Source organism: Osmerus eperlanus, chromosome 13, assembly GCF_963692335.1.
Source record: "Osmerus eperlanus chromosome 13, fOsmEpe2.1, whole genome shotgun sequence".
In the NCBI taxonomy this organism is placed as follows: domain Eukaryota; kingdom Metazoa; phylum Chordata; class Actinopteri; order Osmeriformes; family Osmeridae; genus Osmerus; species Osmerus eperlanus.
This window is the reverse complement of record NC_085030.1, coordinates 15,859,153-15,877,990: the sequence shown is the minus strand read 5'-3', so window position 1 is coordinate 15,877,990 and position 18,838 is coordinate 15,859,153. Positions and strand designations below refer to the sequence as shown.

The 18,838-nt window shown below is 50.3% G+C and overlaps 1 protein-coding gene across 1 annotated transcript in view; it reads left to right on the top strand.

The window, feature by feature from the left end:
• Positions 1-18,472: 18,472 nt before the first annotated feature.
• ldb2a (LIM domain binding 2a) overlaps positions 18,473-18,838 on the top strand; it is an 18,843-nt gene continuing 18,477 nt past the window's right edge. The window contains 2 exon segments of the mRNA XM_062476336.1: positions 18,473-18,608; positions 18,755-18,760. Coding sequence (XP_062332320.1) covers positions 18,473-18,608; positions 18,755-18,760 — 142 coding nt within the window.

Here is an 18,838-nt window from a genome sequence, read left to right as displayed (position 1 = left end):
GTCTGGTATGTATCGTGTAAAGTGAATGTGTAGATTTATAGATTTTGTTGAGTGTAAGGGGCGTGCTACTATTGCCGTGAGAGGGTACTTCACGGTGGTGACCTGGACACGCGCAGATGAAGCACCAGTCAAAGTTGTTCATTCAAGTGGGTCGTTGTCTCGTCTGAGGTTCATGCGAAATTGCCCCGGAGTCATGTTTACATGAAAGCCCCAGGAGATGAATTTCCTGATTAAAGGACCCCTCTCATGCCACCCCAACCCCTCCCCCATGGCTGCTGTTATTGGAGGTGTGTGTGTGTGTGTGTGTGTGTGTGTGTGTGTGTGTGTGTGTGTGTGTGTGTGTGTGAGAGAGAGAGAGAGAGAGAGAGAGAGAGAGTGTGTGTGTGTGTGTGTGTGTGTGTGTGTGTGTGTGTGTGTGTGTGTGTGAGAGAGAGTGTGTGTGTGTGTGTGTGTGTGTGTGTGTGTGTGTGTGTGTGTGTGTGTGTGTGTGTGTGTGTGTGTGTGTGTGAGAGAGAGAGAGAGAGAGAGGTCTGGGGTGGAGGGGCTCCATGTGGAAGCCATTGGGACCAGGGACCAACAGTGGGCATGTTATGTGAGGCCAGATGGTTGTGGTTAGCCAGGCTGGGTAACATGAGCTTGATGGGAGGAGCGACCTAACCTCCACAGCAGAGCCTCTCTGAAGGAGCAGCCTCCCTCCACAGCAGAGCCTCTCTGAGGAGCAGCCTCCCTCCACAGCAGAGCCTCTCTGAGGAGCAGCCTCCCTCCACAGCAGAGCCTCTCTGAGGAGCAGCCTCCCTCCACAGCAGAGCCTCTCTGAGGAGCAGCCTCCCTCCACAGCAGAGCCCCTCTGAGGAGCAGCCTCCCTCCACAGCAGAGCCCCTCTGAAGGAGCAGCCTCCCTCCACAGCAGAGCCCCTCTGAAGGAGCAGCCTCCCTCCACAGCAGAGCCTCTCTGAAGGAGCAGCCTCCCTCCTCATGAGTGCCTGGTCTTAGGCGGAGTGTTTATACTGGCAGAAACAACAGTGGATTTGAGAAACTGACACTAATGATGAATATGGGAATAGGGAGTCAGGTGGCTGAGCGGTGAGGGAATCGGGCTAGTAATCCGAAGGTTTCCAGTTCGATTCCCGGCCGTGCCAACTGACGTTGTGTCCTTGGGCAAGGCACTTCACCCTACTTGCCTCGGGGGAATGTCCCTGTACTTACTGTAAGTCGCTCTGGATAAGAGCGTCTGCTAAATAACTAAAATGTAAAATGTATATGGACCACTGCAGCCTGTCACTGGACTGGTCTTTACAACACTGCATGATCTTAGTTTTAATATGGAGGAAATTGAATACAACTATTTCAATGAAATGATTAGTGGGTGAATTTTAAATGAGCTACCATTGAAGAGGTTTTTTCTTGTGCGATGTGTCTACTCGTATGAACGGCCTCCTTCAGAATCTCCAAACCCAGTTAAAGAAACCGTTCGACAACGTTAAGCTGATTCAGAGGAGCACAGCATTCACACCTACGTTACAGTATGTAAATCCCCAAATGCGTTTTTCTACTCACATTTATCTTCCATGTCTCTCCTGCAGATGGCGCTAGCTCCCAAGTCAACCAATTGGAAATCAGCTAACGTAATTAAAATGTGCATGATAATTAAATGGCCCTTGTGTCATTAAATCATAGCTGGGGTCAGAGAAGATGGGTTTTATATTCATAAACACCTGAAAGTTCTCCTTTCCCTCTGGGACCACCCAAGGCTTAGAGAGCAGGACGTGTTGCCTTCACTCAAAACAGAGGTGGAACCACTATATATAAAAACATGTGGTGCAGAGTTTAAACAAGGTTCTAGAATAACTTCACTCTGTTATATGGACGAAACCTAGTAAGCCCATTTAAATATGATGGATGGATAGATACACTAGACAGATTGATACATTCTTTGTCCTTTTCCAAGGAAATGTATTACCACAGTCTGTACAGAGCCTTACATAACCACAACATCACACTTACATACCTGTAGCACCAATCCATGTACTGGTTACCATGGTGTTTTGTGTAATGATGCTTTGGCAAGGGCCAGTGTGGCTTTGATGTATGTCATGTGAGAACATAGAATCCATGACAACACAGCACATCTATAGCATGTCATGACAACGGTTTTATGACATCACAGTAAATAAAAAATCTCTTCTTGAGCACATGCTAATGATACATTCAGCCTAGCATCCTCGTGAATTCTCACGAAGTGAAATGTGGTGAAATGGGATCCGTGTGAGAAACTGATTGAGGCTTATAACAGGGTTGAAATCTCTCTAAGTTGTTTTCTATACATGGAGCAGAAATCCAGCAGCCATTGTAGCAGACGTCATATTCAGGTCGAACGCAGCCTGTAGATTATATACAGCACAGCTACAAAAAAGATATTCCTGTTAATACTATCTAAAAACAGAGATTAAAGGAAGGTTTAAGATATAGCTGGAGGGTAAATCTGTTCAACTCTGAAATAAAATTGATAATAACAATAAGAGGAGGAAAGAAAATCTGAACAACGTTGGGAAGACAATATATTCACGTTGTTTTAGACTGTTTTGCTCAATTTCCATCCAACGTAACGTCCATTACGAGTTCAGGGGTTAACCCCTCGTGGCCCAGGTCAGTGGACGATTGCATGGTTAAGAAGAAGTCTACATGCCTCAAGCTGCAGGCTTATATTCCCTCCCCTGACCAGATGAACCCCATGACTCCCAAACTGTGACGTATAGCACCCCATCTGAGAGAAGGAGACTGTAGAGCCAAGGGGCTTGTCACTAAGATGTCAATCACAGTATCGACTGTAGAGAGATTGAGAGGCGGACAGGCCACTGTGAGTGGACGGGGTGAGTGGAACAGGTAAAGGAGAGGGGGAGTGTAGCAGGTTTCCCTAAAGCCTTTCTGAGTCTTGTGTGACATCTTTGCGATTTAAATGCACTGTTTACAAGAAACTCAAAACTTGAAAGGTGTATAGGAACAGCACATGGCAATAAGTGCAACAACTGAATGTGTTGTCAGTGTCTCTGTGTTCGGAGCAAGCAGCGAACATAGATATTGTGGTGGTTGTTTTCAGTCAGCCAGTGAAATCCAGGTCATGGGTGTGTATGTATGTGTGTGTGTGCGTGTGTGTGTGAGTAAATTGGCACACACATTTGTGTGACGTGTGTGTGCATGTGTGCGTACGTGCGCGTGTGTGTACACACATTTGTGTGGTGTGGGTGTGTGTGGTTGCGGTGCGAGTGTGTGTGTGTAAGTGCGTGTGAGTGTGTGTGTTTGTGGGGGTGGTGGGGATGTTGTGACCGGATTGAGACTGCAGAATCTGACCAAGATAAGCCTCTTGGGTCTGTGGTTCAGTAGCTCTGGGGCTTAGAGTCACAGCTTCACTCTGCTGCCATGACCTCCACACCACCCAGCACCCCACCATGACCTCCACCCAGAACCCCACCATGACCTCCACACCACCCAGCACCCTACCATGACCTCCACCCAGAACCCCACCATGACCTCCACACCACCCAGCACCCTACCATGACCTCCACACCACCCAGCACCCTACCATGACCTCCACACCACCCAGCACCCTACCATGACCTCCACACCACCCAGCACCCTACCATGACCTCCACCCAGCACCCTACCATGACCTCCACACCACCCAGCACCCTACCATGACCTCCACCCAGAACCCCACCATGACCTCCACACCACCCAGCACCCTACCATGACCTCCACCCAGAACCCCACCATGACCTCCACACCACCCAGCACCCTACCATGACCTCCACACCACCCAGCACCCCACCATGACCTCCACACCACCCAGCACCCCACCATGACCTCCACCCAGAACCCCACCATGACCTCCACCCAGAACCCCACCATGACCTCCACACCACCCAGAACCCCACCATGACCTCCACACCACCCAGCACCCTACCATGACCTCCACACCACCCAGCACCCTACCATGACCTCCACACCACCCAGCACCCTACCATGACCTCCACCCAGAACCCCACCATGACCTCCACACCACCCAGCACCCCACCATGACCTCCACACCACCCAGCACCCCACCATGACCTCCACCCAGAACCCCACCATGACCTCCACACCACCCAGCACCCTACCATGACCTCCACACCACCCAGCACCCTACCATGACCTCCACACCACCCAGCACCCCACCATGACCTCCACCCAGAACCCCACCATGACCTCCACACCACCCAGCACCCTACCATGACCTCCACACCACCCAGCACCCCACCATGACCTCCACACCACCCAGCACCCTACCATGACCTCCACCCAGAACCCCACCATGACCTCCACACCACCCAGCACCCTACCATGACCTCCACACCACCCAGCACCCCACCTTGACCTCCACACCACCCAGCACCCTACCATGACCTCCACACCACCCAGAACCCCACCATGACCTCCACACCACCCAGCACCCCACCATGACCTCCACACCACCCAGCACCCCACCATGACCTCCACACCACCCAGCACCCTACCATGACCTCCACCCAGAACCCCACCATGACCTCCACCCAGAACCCTACCATGACCTCCACACCACCCAGCACCCTACCATGACCTCCACACCACCCAGCACCCTACCATGACCTCCACACCACCCAGCACCCTACCATGACCTCCACACCACCCAGCACCCTACCATGACCTCCACACCACCCAGCACCCTACCATGACCTCCACCCAGAACCCCACCATGACCTCCACACCACCCAGCACCCTACCATGACCTCCACCCAGAACCCCACCATGACCTCCACACCACCCAGCACCCTACCATGACCTCCACACCACCCAGCACCCTACCATGACCTCCACCCAGAACCCCACCATGACCTCCACCCAGAACCCCACCATGACCTCCACACCACCCAGCACCCTACCATGACCTCCACACCACCCAGCACCCCACCATGACCTCCACACCACCCAGCACCCTACCATGACCTCCACCCAGAACCCCACCATGACCTCCACACCACCCAGCACCCTACCATGACCTCCACCCAGAACCCTACCATGACCTCCACACCACCCAGAACCCTACCATGACCTCCACACCACCCAGCACCCTACCATGACCTCCACACCACCCAGCACCCCACCTTGACCTCCACACCACCCAGAACCCCACCATGACCTCCACACCACCCAGCACCCCACCATGACCTCCACACCACCCAGCACCCCACCATGACCTCCACACCACCCAGCACCCTACCATGACCTCCACCCAGAACCCCACCATGACCTCCACCCAGAACCCCACCATGACCTCCACACCACCCAGCACCCTACCATGACCTCCACACCACCCAGCACCCTACCATGACCTCCACACCACCCAGCACCCTACCATGACCTCCACACCACCCAGCACCCCACCATGACCTCCACACCACCCAGCACCCCACCATGACCTCCACCCAGAACCCCACCATGACCTCCACACCACCCAGCACCCTACCATGACCTCCACCCAGAACCCCACCATGACCTCCACACCACCCAGCACCCTACCATGACCTCCACACCACCCAGCACCCCACCATGACCTCCACACCACCCAGCACCCCACCATGACCTCCACACCACCCAGCACCCTACCATGACCTCCACCCAGAACCCCACCATGACCTCCACACCACCCAGCACCCTACCATGACCTCCACACCACCCAGCACCCTACCATGACCTCCACACCACCCAGCACCCCACCATGACCTCCACACCACCCAGCACCCTACCATGACCTCCACACCACCCAGCACCCCACCATGACCTCCACCCAGAACCCCACCATGACCTCCACACCACCCAGCACCCCACCATGACCTCCACACCACCCAGCACCCCACCATGACCTCCACCCAGAACCCCACCATGACCTCCACACCACCCAGAACCCTACCATGACCTCCACACCACCCAGCACCCCACCATGACCTCCACACCACCCAGCACCCTACCATGACCTCCACCCAGAACCCCACCATGACCTCCACACCACCCAGCACCCCACCATGACCTCCACACCACCCAGCACCCTACCATGACCTCCACCCAGAACCCCACCATGACCTCCACACCACCCAGCACCCTACCATGACCTCCACACCACCCAGCACCCTACCATGACCTCCACACCACCCAGAACCCTACCATGACCTCCACACCACCCAGCACCCTACCATGACCTCCACCCAGAACCCCACCATGACCTCCATACCACCCAGCACCCTACCATGACCTCCACCCAGAACCCCACCATGACCTCCACACCACCCAGCACCCTACCATGACCTCCACACCACCCAGCACCCTACCATGACCTCCACACCACCCAGCACCCCACCATGACCTCCACACCACCCAGCACCCCACCATGACCTCCACCCAGAACCCTACCATGACCTCCACACCACCCAGAACCCTACCATGACCTCCACCCAGAACCCCACCATGACCTCCATACCACCCAGAACCCTACCATGACCTCCACCCAGAACCCCACCATGACCTCCACACCACCCAGAACCTTACCACACCACCACCCAGCACCCTACCATGACCTCCACCCAGAACCCCACCATGACCTCCACACCACCCAGAACCTTACCACACCACCACCAGCACCCTACCATGACTTCCACCCAGAACCCCACCATGACCTCCACACCACCCAGAACCTTACCACACCACCACCCAGCACCCTACCATGACCTCCACCCAGAACCCCACCATGACCTCCACATCACCACCCAGCACCCAACCAATCTGGCTAAGAGTCCATTTCCACTTTTGGGAAACACATTCTCCCTTCTCCCCTTCATCCCCTGCCCCAACATGTGTTTCTCGTTTAGCCCTTAATTTTAGTTCTAGACCCAGTCTGGTGGAGGGGGTGCAGAGAAAGAGAGAGAGAGAGAGAGAGAGAGAGAGAGAGAGAGAGAGAGAGAGAGAGAGAGAGAGAGAGAGAGAGAGAGAGAGGAAACAAGTGGGGGAACAGTTTTGCTGGTGTGGTTGTTTCTAAAACGGAGGTCATTTTCTTCCTAAATGTTTTCTGTGCTGTGGGTCTGGAGAGAGAGGAGGTGCTGTGGGTCTGGAGAGAGAGGAGGCGCTGTGGGTCTGGAGAGAGAGGAGGTGCTGTGGGTCTGGAGAGAGAGGGGGTGCTGTGAGTCTGGAGAGAGAGGAGGCGCTGTGGGTCTGGAGAGAGAGGAGGCGCTGTGGGTCTGGAGAGAGAGGAGGCGCTGTGGGTCTGGAGAAAGAGGAGGTGCTGTGGGTCTGGAGAGAGAGGAGGCGCTGTGGGTCTGGAGAGAGAGGAGGCGCTGTGGGTCTGGAGAGAGAGGAGGCGCTGTGGGTCTGGAGAGAGAGGAGGTGCTGTGGGTCTGGAGAGAGAGGAGGCGCTGTGGGTCTGGAGAGAGAGGAGGCGCTGTGGGTCTGGAGAGAGAGGAGGTGCTGTGGGTCTGGAGAGAGAGGGGGTGCTGTGAGTCTGGAGAGAGAGGAGGCGCTGTGGGTCTGGAGAGAGAGGAGGCGCTGTGGGTCTGGAGAGAGAGGAGGCGCTGTGGGTCTGGAGAAAGAGGAGGTGCTGTGGGTCTGGAGAGAGAGGAGGTGCTGTGGGTCTGGAGAGAGAGGAGGTGCTGTGGGTCTGGAGAGAGAGGAGGCGCTGTGGGTCTGGAGAGAGAGGAGGCGCTGTGGGTCTGGAGAGAGAGGAGGCGCTGTGGGTCTGGAGAGAAAGGAGGTGCTGTGGGTCTGGAGAGAGAGGGGGTGCTGTGAGTCTGGAGAGAGAGGAGGCGCTGTGGGTCTGGAGAGAGAGGAGGCGCTGTGGGTCTGGAGAGAGAGGAGGCGCTGTGGGTCTGGAGAAAGAGGAGGTGCTGTGGGTCTGGAGAGAGAGGAGGCGCTGTGGGTCTGGAGAGAGAGGAGGCGCTGTGGGTCTGGAGAGAGAGGAGGCGCTGTGGGTCTGGAGAGAGAGGAGGCGCTGTGGGTCTGGAGAGAGAGGAGGTGCTGTGGGTCTGGAGAGAGAGGGGGTGCTGTGAGTCTGGAGAGAGAGGAGGCGCTGTGGGTCTGGAGAGAGAGGAGGCGCTGTGGGTCTGGAGAGAGAGGAGGCGCTGTGGGTCTGGAGAGAGAGGAGGCGCTGTGGGTCTGGAGAAAGAGGAGGTGCTGTGGGTCTGGAGAGAGAGGAGGCGCTGTGGGTCTGGAGAGAGAGGAGGCGCTGTGGGTCTGGAGAGAGAGGAGGCGCTGTGGGTCTGGAGAGAGAGGAGGTGCTGTGGGTCTGGAGAAAGAGGAGGCGCTGTGGGTCTGGAGAGAGAGGAGGCGCTGTGGGTCTGGAGAGAGAGGAGGCGCTGTGGGTCTGGAGAGAGAGGAGGCGCTGTGGGTCTGGAGAGAGAGGAGGTGCTGTGTGTCTGGAGAAAGAGGAGGTGCTGTGGGTCTGGAGAGAGAGGAGGCGCTGTGGGTCTGGAGAGAGAGGAGGCGCTGTGGGTCTGGAGAGAGAGGAGGTGCTGTGGGTCTAGAGAGAGAGGAGGTGCTGTGGGTCTGGAGAGAGAGGAGGTGCTGTGGGTCTGGAGAGAGAGGAGGTGCTGTGGGTCTAGAGAGATAGGAGGTGCTGTGGGTCTGGAGAGAGAGGAGGTGCTGTGGGTCTGGAGAGAGAGGAGGTGCTGTGGGTCTGGAGAGAGAGGAGGTGCTGTGGGTCGGGAGAGAGAGGAGGTGCTGTGGGTCTGGAGAGAGAGGAGGTGCTGTGGGTCTGGAGAGAGAGGAGGTGCTGTGGGTCGGGAGAGAGAGGAGGTGCTGTGGGTCTGGAGAGAGAGGAGGTGCTGTGGGTCTGGAGAGAGAGGAGGTGCTGTGGGTCTGGAGAGAGAGGAGGTGCTGTGGGTCTGGAGAGAGAGGAGGTGCTGTGGGTCTGGAGAGAGAGGAGGTGCTGTGGGTCTGGAGAGAGAGGAGGTGCTGTGGGTCTGGAGAGAGAGGAGATGTTGCTGCTGAGGGAGACACAGACACAAGGGGGAGGGGTCGCTCACTGTTCAAAGACAAATTCGGTTACTTTATTAAATTAATTCATTTAAGTGGGAAGATCAACATGACTTTTACTGATGGAATGAAAATGGCATCTTATATAGACATTTTTTTCCCTAATAAGAATTGCATCTACCAAATTTCCCTTGATTTAAAGACATTTCAAATGTTGTAATGTCAGCCTTGACACTTAACCGTTTTTATCAAAGCTCATGAAATATGTTTTAGTGACCGTTAATATAATTTTCAAAGACATGTTTCAGCATGTTCAGTACAACAAGCAACACTACTGAACCCTTCATTATTCATGCAAATGTATGCAACTGAATACACGATTAATGATATTTTTGAATATGTAAGTGTGTCTCGGTCAAAAGTAATGAGATATACCAAGAATAATATGTAAATTTGGTGAATTATTGAAAAGCCATGACTGAAGATTTTATATTAGTTTCCATGTTTATTTCAAAGATACATACATTTTTCAAAATGCTTCTCATGCCCTATTTGATAACCAAATCTAATCAAACATCCTAATCAATAATTTAACTTTGTGTGTGTGTGTGTACACGTGTCTGTGTGTGTGTTGATGTGCACATGTACAAATATTGTGTTACTGTCGGCAGATTTCAAACTTACAAGAATGTGATTGACAGTGGAGAGCGTTCTGGAACCACAGATGATAGAACACAGTGGAGAGCGTTCTGGAACCACAGATGATAGAACACAGTGGAGAGCGTTCTGGAACCAAAGATGATAGAGCTCAGTGGAGAGCGTTCTGGAACCACAGATGATAGAACACAGTGGAGAGCGTTCTGGAACCAAAGATGATAGAGCACAGTGGAGAGCGTTCTGGAACCAAAGATGATAGAGCACAGTGGAGAGCGTTCTGGAACCACAGATGATAGAACACAGTGGAGAGCGTTCTGGAACCACAGATGATAGAACACAGTGGAGAGCGTTCTGGAACCAAAGATGATAGAGCACAGTGGAGAGCGTTCTGGAACCACAGATGATAGAACACAGTGGAGAGCGTTCTGGAACCACAGATGATAGAACACAGTGGAGAGCGTTCTGGAACCACAGATGATAGAACACAGTGGAGAGCGTTCTGTAACCACAGATGATAGAACACAGTGGAGAGCGTTCTGGAACCAAAGATGATAGAGCTCAGTGGAGAGCGTTCTGGAACCACAGATGATAGAACACAGTGGAGAGCGTTCTGGAACCAAAGATGATAGAGCACAGTGGAGAGCGTTCTGGAACCAAAGATGATAGAGCACAGTGGAGAGCGTTCTGGAACCACAGATGATAGAACACAGTGGAGAGCGTTCTGGAACCACAGATGATAGAACACAGTGGAGAGCGTTCTGGAACCACAGATGATAGAACACAGTGGAGAGCGTTCTGGTACCACAGATGATAGAACACAGTGGAGAGCGTTCTGGTACCACAGATGATAGAACACAGTGGAGAGCGTTCTGGTACCACAGATGATAGAACACATACACATATCCGTCAGCCATCGTTGATGCCTTGACGTTGTGATTTTCCACATGTTTCTCCCCTCAACAAAGCCCTGGAGTCCCACCCAGTCTGACAATTCATTACAGACTCACGATAACTGAGAAAGCATTGGAGAATAAGTCACATGATGACTATGAAAAGTCAGTGATATTGCATGATGTGACTGTGTCACAAACTGTCACAAATGTTTGGCTGCAGTCAACCCCCCCACCCCCCCCCCCCCCTTCCTCCTTTTCCCTGCATCATTTGCAATGATTATGTTATCAGGCCAGCCAGGCAAAAGGGTGGAGCAACCATAATTTCAGCGCGGGATTAGGCAGAAATAACGAGGTCACCAAGTTACAGTTGCCATGGCAACGACACATCCAAGAACACAGGATGCCGTTGCAAAAAAAAAAAAAAAAACGGGCCCCGGGAATCTTCTCACTTCTCTCTCGGAAAGTCTCTCTTTTTCTCTCTCTCTCCCACTCACTCTATTTTTCTCTCTCTTTTTCTCTCTCTCTCTCTCTCTCTCTCTCTCTCTCTCTCTCTCTCTCTCTCTCTCTCTCTCTCTCTCTCTCTCTCTCTCTCTCTCTCACTTATCTCTCAGAAAGTCTCTCACTTTCTCTTTCTCTCTCTCACTCTCTCTCTCTTTCTCTCTTTTTCTCCCTCTCTTTTTCTATCTCTCTCTCTCTTTTTCCCTCTCTCTCTTTTTTTATCTCCTTCTTTTTAGGGTGGAGGAGACCAGAAAAGGGGAGCGTTTCACTTTTCTAAAGGCTTTTGTTTCCAAGCATATGCAGAATAATAAATTCTCTATCAAGCACATTTGCATTTTGCTGGCATTCATATTCTGTGGGAGGTCTCTTCTGAAAGGGGTGGATCGGCTCATTAGAAACACCAAGACAGACCAAAGTTTGTTGCACTCGTTTCATACCAGCATCGGAAGAAACCTGTGAAAGTGGATGGAAATTAGACGAGGGAAGACAGGAAGAAATACGAAAAAAAAGTGAAAAGTGAAAAATCCTGTGTGGAAATCTTTTTTGTTTTTTACTTATTTTCGTTGGAGAACAATTTGTCCAGGTCTTGGGTCCAAACGTTGTTGATATGAAGCGGTTGAAGCCGCTGGCTCCAATCCAAGCATCTATCTGTTCCACACCTGGACACGGTTAACAACAGGCAAGCAACAAGCCACCCAGCTTCCTGAGGAAGTAAACACCAAGAAACCCGGGGATCCATTCATCGCTGTGACCTGATGTACACAACAATAAGAACGCACAGTAATGCATAATAATTCATCATCAGACACTTGAATGCACAGCGATGTACATACATTTGATCTGTAGTCACGTGCTCCGCCACTGAGCTGTCCAACAATGGATGTGAACAATTAGCCAGTATAAAATAATCTGGTAGTTAACATCTCCTGTATCTGCATGGCCTGTGTTGTGGCAGGACTCTGGGCGGAGAGGTTGTGGAGACCTGCTCACGGAGGTTTGGTGTTAGGACATCTACGACGGGTCATTTTCTCTCTTGTTTCTAAAATGGAGAGTTTGGTCTCACCTCTGCTCTAATATTCTCATCGCTGCTACAAACTAATCACACCTTCTGGTGGCAGTCCAGCTGCACCCCTCCCCAACTCCTTCAAGGTCTGATCTAGATCAACATTTTTTAAAGTATGTTTTTTGGGACCACATTGTGATTGGGTAGTGCGGACAGTGGGTGACCATGAGGTCCAAGACTTTGGTCAGGTCCATGAACATGAGGGAGGGATCTTTAGGTGAATCCACACTTTCATTTTGAGCACCCAGATCGTGCCTGGCCTTACCTCTTGGTCCCACTCATGTGCCCCATGTGCCCCATGTGCCCCCGCTGTGCCCTCCCCTGGGTGGCCGGCCCTTCGCCCCCCACCCCCCCCCTGTGTCCCCATCTGTGCCACCACAGGGCTGCACCCAGGCCACATTGTCTAGTTCAGCACCAGCTCCACAGAGAAACATCCAGAAGCTCTGCAGAGTGGTCAGAGGGAGAGACAGGCAGGGGGGATGAACTGAGGACATGGAGAAAGGAGGGGGGGGGTGGATGAGAGGAGGAGAGGGGGGGTGTGGAGGGGGGAGAGGGAGGGGGATGAGAGGAGGAGAGGGGGGGTGGATGAGAGGAGGAGAGGGGGGTGTGGAGGGGGGAGAGGGAGGGGGATGAGAGGAGGAGAGGGGGGGTGGATGAGAGGAGGAGAGGGGGGTGTGGAGGGGGGAGAGGGAGGGGGATGAGAAGAAGGAAGGAGAGGAGAGCACGGGGAGGGGAGGGGGAAGGAGGGAAGGAGGATGAGAAGGAGGAAGGAGGGAGGAAGGAGGGAGGGAAGGTGTGTGGGCGTCAGGCAGAGCTATGTCTGCGCTGCAAATCCGAGGAGGAATTTTTAAAGGCTTAAATCCCAGAGAGAGAAGCCTTGGCTTGTTTCACTACAAACACACGAGTGAAGCAGGGGAGAGATCCTCTCCACTGAGCTGCTTCTAACAAACCCAACCTGGGAGTATGGGGGAAATGGAAAAATGTTTATTTCTTTAACCTTAGTTTACAAATAGCCAAACAATCCATGCGAGATCCATTTCCAATTAATAATTGCAACAAAAAAGATGTAATTTATTTTGTGATTGTAGTAGTAATTGATGTAACTATCCATTACGTAAACTGTATGCATGTTATGGATACAAAAAATTCAAAATCCATAAGAATTATTGATTTGAAAGAGCCTGTCATACAGGTTGAAGATTTTTTGCTTTATGGTTGATGATGTTGGTTTGTGTGTGAGATCACTAATTGGATGTTTTTGTCGAACTGAGAATAACTGTGTCAGCTTACAAGATGCAGGATGTGGTATTCTGCTGAATGTGTGTGTGTGTGTGTATGTATGTGTATGGGCGGGGGGTCATGTGCTTGTGTGTGCATTCAAAAGGGTGGGTCCGTTGGCGTGTATTTGTGTGTAAGCATGTGTGTATGCTTGTACCATACGTGTGTGTGTGGGGTAGGGTGGGGTCATGTTCTTGTGTGTAAGCATATGTGTGTGTGTGTGCATTTGCATGTGGGTGTGTGCATATGTGTGGGTGTGTGCATATGTGTGTGTGTGTGCATATGCATGTGTGTGTGTGTGGGTGTGTGCATATGTGTGGGTGTGTGCATATGTGTGTGTGTGTGCATATGCATGTGTGTGTGTGTGAACGAGTATGACAATAATAATAATAAACAATAATCTTAACAGGGACCTAGTATGTGGATGTGAAATAATTTCAGTTCAGTTGATTACAGTCACTGTTGGAAGCAGCTAGAAAAATATTATATATGGGGAGGGGGAAATATTCCGGTAAACATTCTCATTCTTGCACAGTTATGTTTATAATAATAACAGATAATTTGACAACAGTGTTTCCTCATGTTTCCATGTTAATAATAAAGAGTTTAGCTTAAACTTTTCTCCATTGTGTATCAGCATAATTTGCACCTGCATCCTTTACATCTATAGTCAAACATTCTACCCCAGAGCTATCCCCATCTTCATATCTGCATCAACTATATATATATAAATATATACAGTATATATTTATATCCCTTTTGTACCATCCAGATAGGAGGTGCTTGTGGTTCAGGGTTAGTTAATGTACTGTATCTCTCAGTTCTTGAAAAGGTGATTTGACCGATGCTTCTAGTTTCAGATGCTCCCTCCCTCTCTCCTCATCTCCCTTATTTCTCCTTTCCTCCTTCCTCCCTTCCTTCTCTCCTCCCTTCCTCCTCATCTCCCTTCTTTCTCCTTTCCTCCTTCCTCCATCCATCCCTCCTCCCCTCCTCCATCCATCCATCCCTCCTCCATCCATCCCTCCTCCCCTCCTCCATCCATCCCTCCTCCCCTCCTCCATCCATCCCTCCTCCCCTCCTCCATCCATCCCTCCTCCCCTCCTCCATCCATCCATCCATCCCTCCTCCTCCCCTCCTCCATCCATCCCTCCTCCCCTCCTCCATCCATCCATCCATCCATCCATCCCTCCTCCCCTCCTCTTCTCTCCATAGCCTTCTTAACTGTAACAGAAGAAACCAACAGATGGGGCTGTGGGGTTTTTGAGGAGCAAAGTGAATTTCTCAACGATTCAACTTGATCCACACGTGGTAATGAGTCCTGTTTTCAAACCTGTTCTGTAAAACCACAGAACCATGCAGCTTTTGTCCCCACTTTACACATCTGTGTTTGCCTATTAGCTGTGGTGAAGTGGACACAGTTGGCTGGATAGACGATCAGTCCTCTAAAGTGTTCCTGCCTCTTCATTACTTTAACGATGGTTTCCTAATGATACACAGAGTGGTGTTATGACAGATTGGTCACTTAATACTTTGGGAAACGGACGGATTTATCCAGTTTGTGTGTCAGTGTGTGTGTATGTGCGTGTTTGTGTGTGTGGGTCTCTGTGTGTGTGTGTGTGTATGTTGCAGGTTTCTTGCTGAGCGGTGCGACTGGGAGTCTAGTGAGGGTAAAATTCCATTCTCTCAGCGGAGCAGCATTCTGCATGAGCCAATTCCCAGGAGACATTGCTCTGCATGTCCTCCAGACAGCCCAACTCAGGCTCAGGCGCGTTTATTAACTGACCTGGAGGGGAGGGGGGGAGGGAGAGGGAGGAGGGGTAGAGAGAGTAGGGAAAGGGGGGGAAGGAGGGGTGGAGAGAGGAGAGAAGGGGGGGAGCAGAGGGAGAGAGAAGGAGGGATGGATGGAGAGGGAGGATAGGGAGAGAAGAGAGGAGGGGGAGGTGGGGTGAGGGAAGGAGTAGGAGGGCTGCCAGGGTGTGGTGGTGGAGGTAGAGAGAGGGAGTGCGGGGGAGGGAGAGGAGGACTAGGGAGAGAAAAGGAAGGATGGGGGTAGGGGAGAGCAGAGAGAGAGCGGTGGGGAAGGGGGTGGAGGGGTGGAGAGGGAGTGAGCAGGGAGTTATGGGTTTCTGTGTGTGTGTGCGTTTGTGTGTGTGCCTGAGATCAAGGGTGGAGGGGGTTTGTGGGGGGTGAATGTGTGTGTGTGTGTGTGTGTGTCAGAGCTAGTTGAAAATATTAACTCTTTCCAAGCTGAACTGCTGTTCGGCTACAAATCACCAATGAAGGTCTATAAAAAAACAAACATTTACAAGACATTTTTCAATTTCAGAGAATGCCGACTGGTCAAACTAATCCAGCATCATATGATTGCGTTTGAGATGTCTGCCAGGTATACACAGGCAGGAAGAAGAATCAAGAAATGACAGAAGACATACAACCAAAACTTGAATTACTACTTCGTGTTACAACACTTTTGGGTTGTTCTTCACGGTGTTACTAGACGTTCTATCAGAACTAAATTTGTTTACTACCTCTTACCAACACCTTGGAGTCAACTAAGACACTTTTCTTTTTTTTTTACTGAAATGAATAAAACGTGTTGGGTTATTCCGTTTGGACTAATTCATCTTCCCTCAGTGCAAATATCAGTTTGTAGTTTTGTGTGTCTTCGTATAATTGCTCAACGTGACTGCAAGTCTCATTTGTCACTAGTAAGAGGAAATGGCATAATTGAAAACAGCTTTTCAATTACAATTTGTTTAACTTAAATAATGAAATAAAATATGGAGCTTCAAAGTTTGATTTTTTATTTATTTTTTTACCTTTATTATTCCATCCAGTGCTGGAGAAGATGGGGGAAAAATCACTCACGGCAAAATGCAAATGAACCTGCAAGCTATTACGATGCTAATGAGATTCCACCATAGGAGAATCCGCTTCACCATCCGGGGTATATTTCATCCATATTTGGAAAACAGTGTGTGTGCTCAGAATAGGACCCCATCCCTACTTTGTTGACGCATCTAGCTTCAGGTCTTAGTTTCAACACAAAGACAGATTTAAAGGGACTTTGTGACAGGGCTAATATAGGTTAATTAATTGAAAACCAATCTGAATTCACATAATTAATTTGCCATAGTTCTTGTAGCCTACGTTTTTTCCAACAAAACAATAGAATAGGCCTACTGAAATGTTGTTGTTCATCCCGGCGCCTACGAAAGCTAGTCTGGATGTAGGCCTACCCTGATTAACCAACGATACCTACTGTAAAAAAAACTAAACTAAACAAACACAATATCAAGGTTTGTGTTCGAATCCAAACTTTTTCAACTTGGCTGGTGATTATGGCAAGTAGCCAAAAAAAATAAAATAAACAGACCTAAGACACCACTTCCCCAAGAACACCTTTTTATCATCCACACAAACATACCCAACACTGAAGAGTTAAGATGTAGCGACAATTGAACGATAAGCTTCTTGTGTTAAAAAGAAGCATTTTTCTGAGGTAGCGAGGTAAACCGTGCTCAGGTGCAAGCTTCTGCCGCGGTACACTTTGAGCGGTAGGGTATGTTACCATAGTAACACCAAGAAGGAACCAGAAAAGCAGTGTCTACATGCCCTGACCCATTTCGATTCTCATCCACAAGTGTTTTGTTTCGCTCACCTTGGCATTTCTAACGAAAGCACCTCTCCTATCCGCCTCTTCTCCATATTTCTTGCATCACGACTTCCTAATTAAACGATCCCTAAAAACAACACTGGGAAATGTCCCCCCTTTCACATATACATTCATAATCGTGATTTATGAAAACATAAACGATTGACTCTGTTGAGAATGTTCAGCTCAAAGATGCAACCACACTTGAACAGTAGGCCTAAATGCTTTAGGCAAGAAACCACATCTTGCTAGAAATGTCAATGGAAAAGGTTTTGAGATATATTTTTTGTAAGTTTTTAATTAAAGGTTTATTAATAGATTTTTCAAACTTTTTTTTAATTACCCGACCAGATGCCTGCGGCATTTGGATTACAACTTTTATCTGGCTCGATTCAGACTGCTTCACACAGTCGGACATTTTGGAAATACAGTTCATTAAATCCTATCGCGGGCAATTAAGAGTGATATTCGGTTATGTTGTATACTGGTTGGCGTGTAGCCGTTTACCAAAGTCAGACGGTAGGCCAGTCTAATGTCAAAGCCTCCTGAACGGATGAGAACCAGAAGTTTTGGAACGAATCTTTCAGAAGTTGCTTTTCGACACGAAAAGCTAAAAGTTGAGTAGAAAACGCCATTAATCATGTTGAACATCAGCATTATCTAATAACTCAATTAGCCCATGCCTATCTGATCAACCAGACTAGCCTACTTTCACGATGGGCTGCTGTCGAAGTTGAACTAGGCTACATAGCAGTCGTCTCACCGTGTGGAGGCCTTGCCTGATCTGGTAGGCTATATGAATTTGTGGAACTGCACTTCACGTTTTCTGTATTTATGTCGGTTGTATGGTTTATTTAGTCTACAAAGGTTTTTTGTCCTAAAAAAATGTTTTCAGCTGTTGTGATTTTAAAGAACATGGTGAAGTAGCCTATGCAGTTGTAGGCCTAGTTATCTGTATCAATTCGCTTTGACCAAACAACTTACTAAAACCCAAGTTTTGTCAAAAATAAATCCCCCAAAAATACAAACCTATCCGAAGGAAAGGGGGTCCACAAGAAAGATGGAGATGTCAGGCAGGAAACGACCCTTAGTGAAACCATACAGCCCTCAAACTCGTCCAATGAGAAAACACCCCCCTCCCATCCCCTCCTCTCCCCACTCCCTCCCTCCCTCCCATCCTCCTTCTCCTCTCCCCTCCCACAGCCACAGTCCCTTCCCTCCCTCCCATCCATCCTCCCCGCTATAGCTGCGAACTAGTCAGCCCAACGTGCAGAGCGCTGCTCGGCTTGGATTGCCGCTGGTTCAACGGGGTCTTCGACAGGGTCGCACTCCATGTGCGCTGCTTGCGTGGATGTTGAAATTGCGCTGTGCAGCTCGGTAACCGCGGCAAGGAATCAACATGTCGAACCCACCCCACGACCCGTTCTACTCGTCCCCGTTCGGACCCTTCTACAGAAGGCATTCTCCCTACATGGTGCAGCCCGAATACCGGATCTACGAAATGAACAAACGACTTCAGTCGCGCACAGAGGTCAGTTAACAGTAATACTACATAACATTACAGTCTCCCGAACAAAAAAGATAGGATCTAGGAGATAATCTGAGTTAGAGCTGTGTTTGTTGGAGGACTAGAAAGTGTTACTGTTCCTCGTTTCGGATCGGCACAGTGTCTTATCACGAGGTGATGGTGACAATTTGTAAATACAGATGTGATGTATTTGCACATGTGCTCAACATTCCGTAGCTCGTGGCTTTTACATGGAGA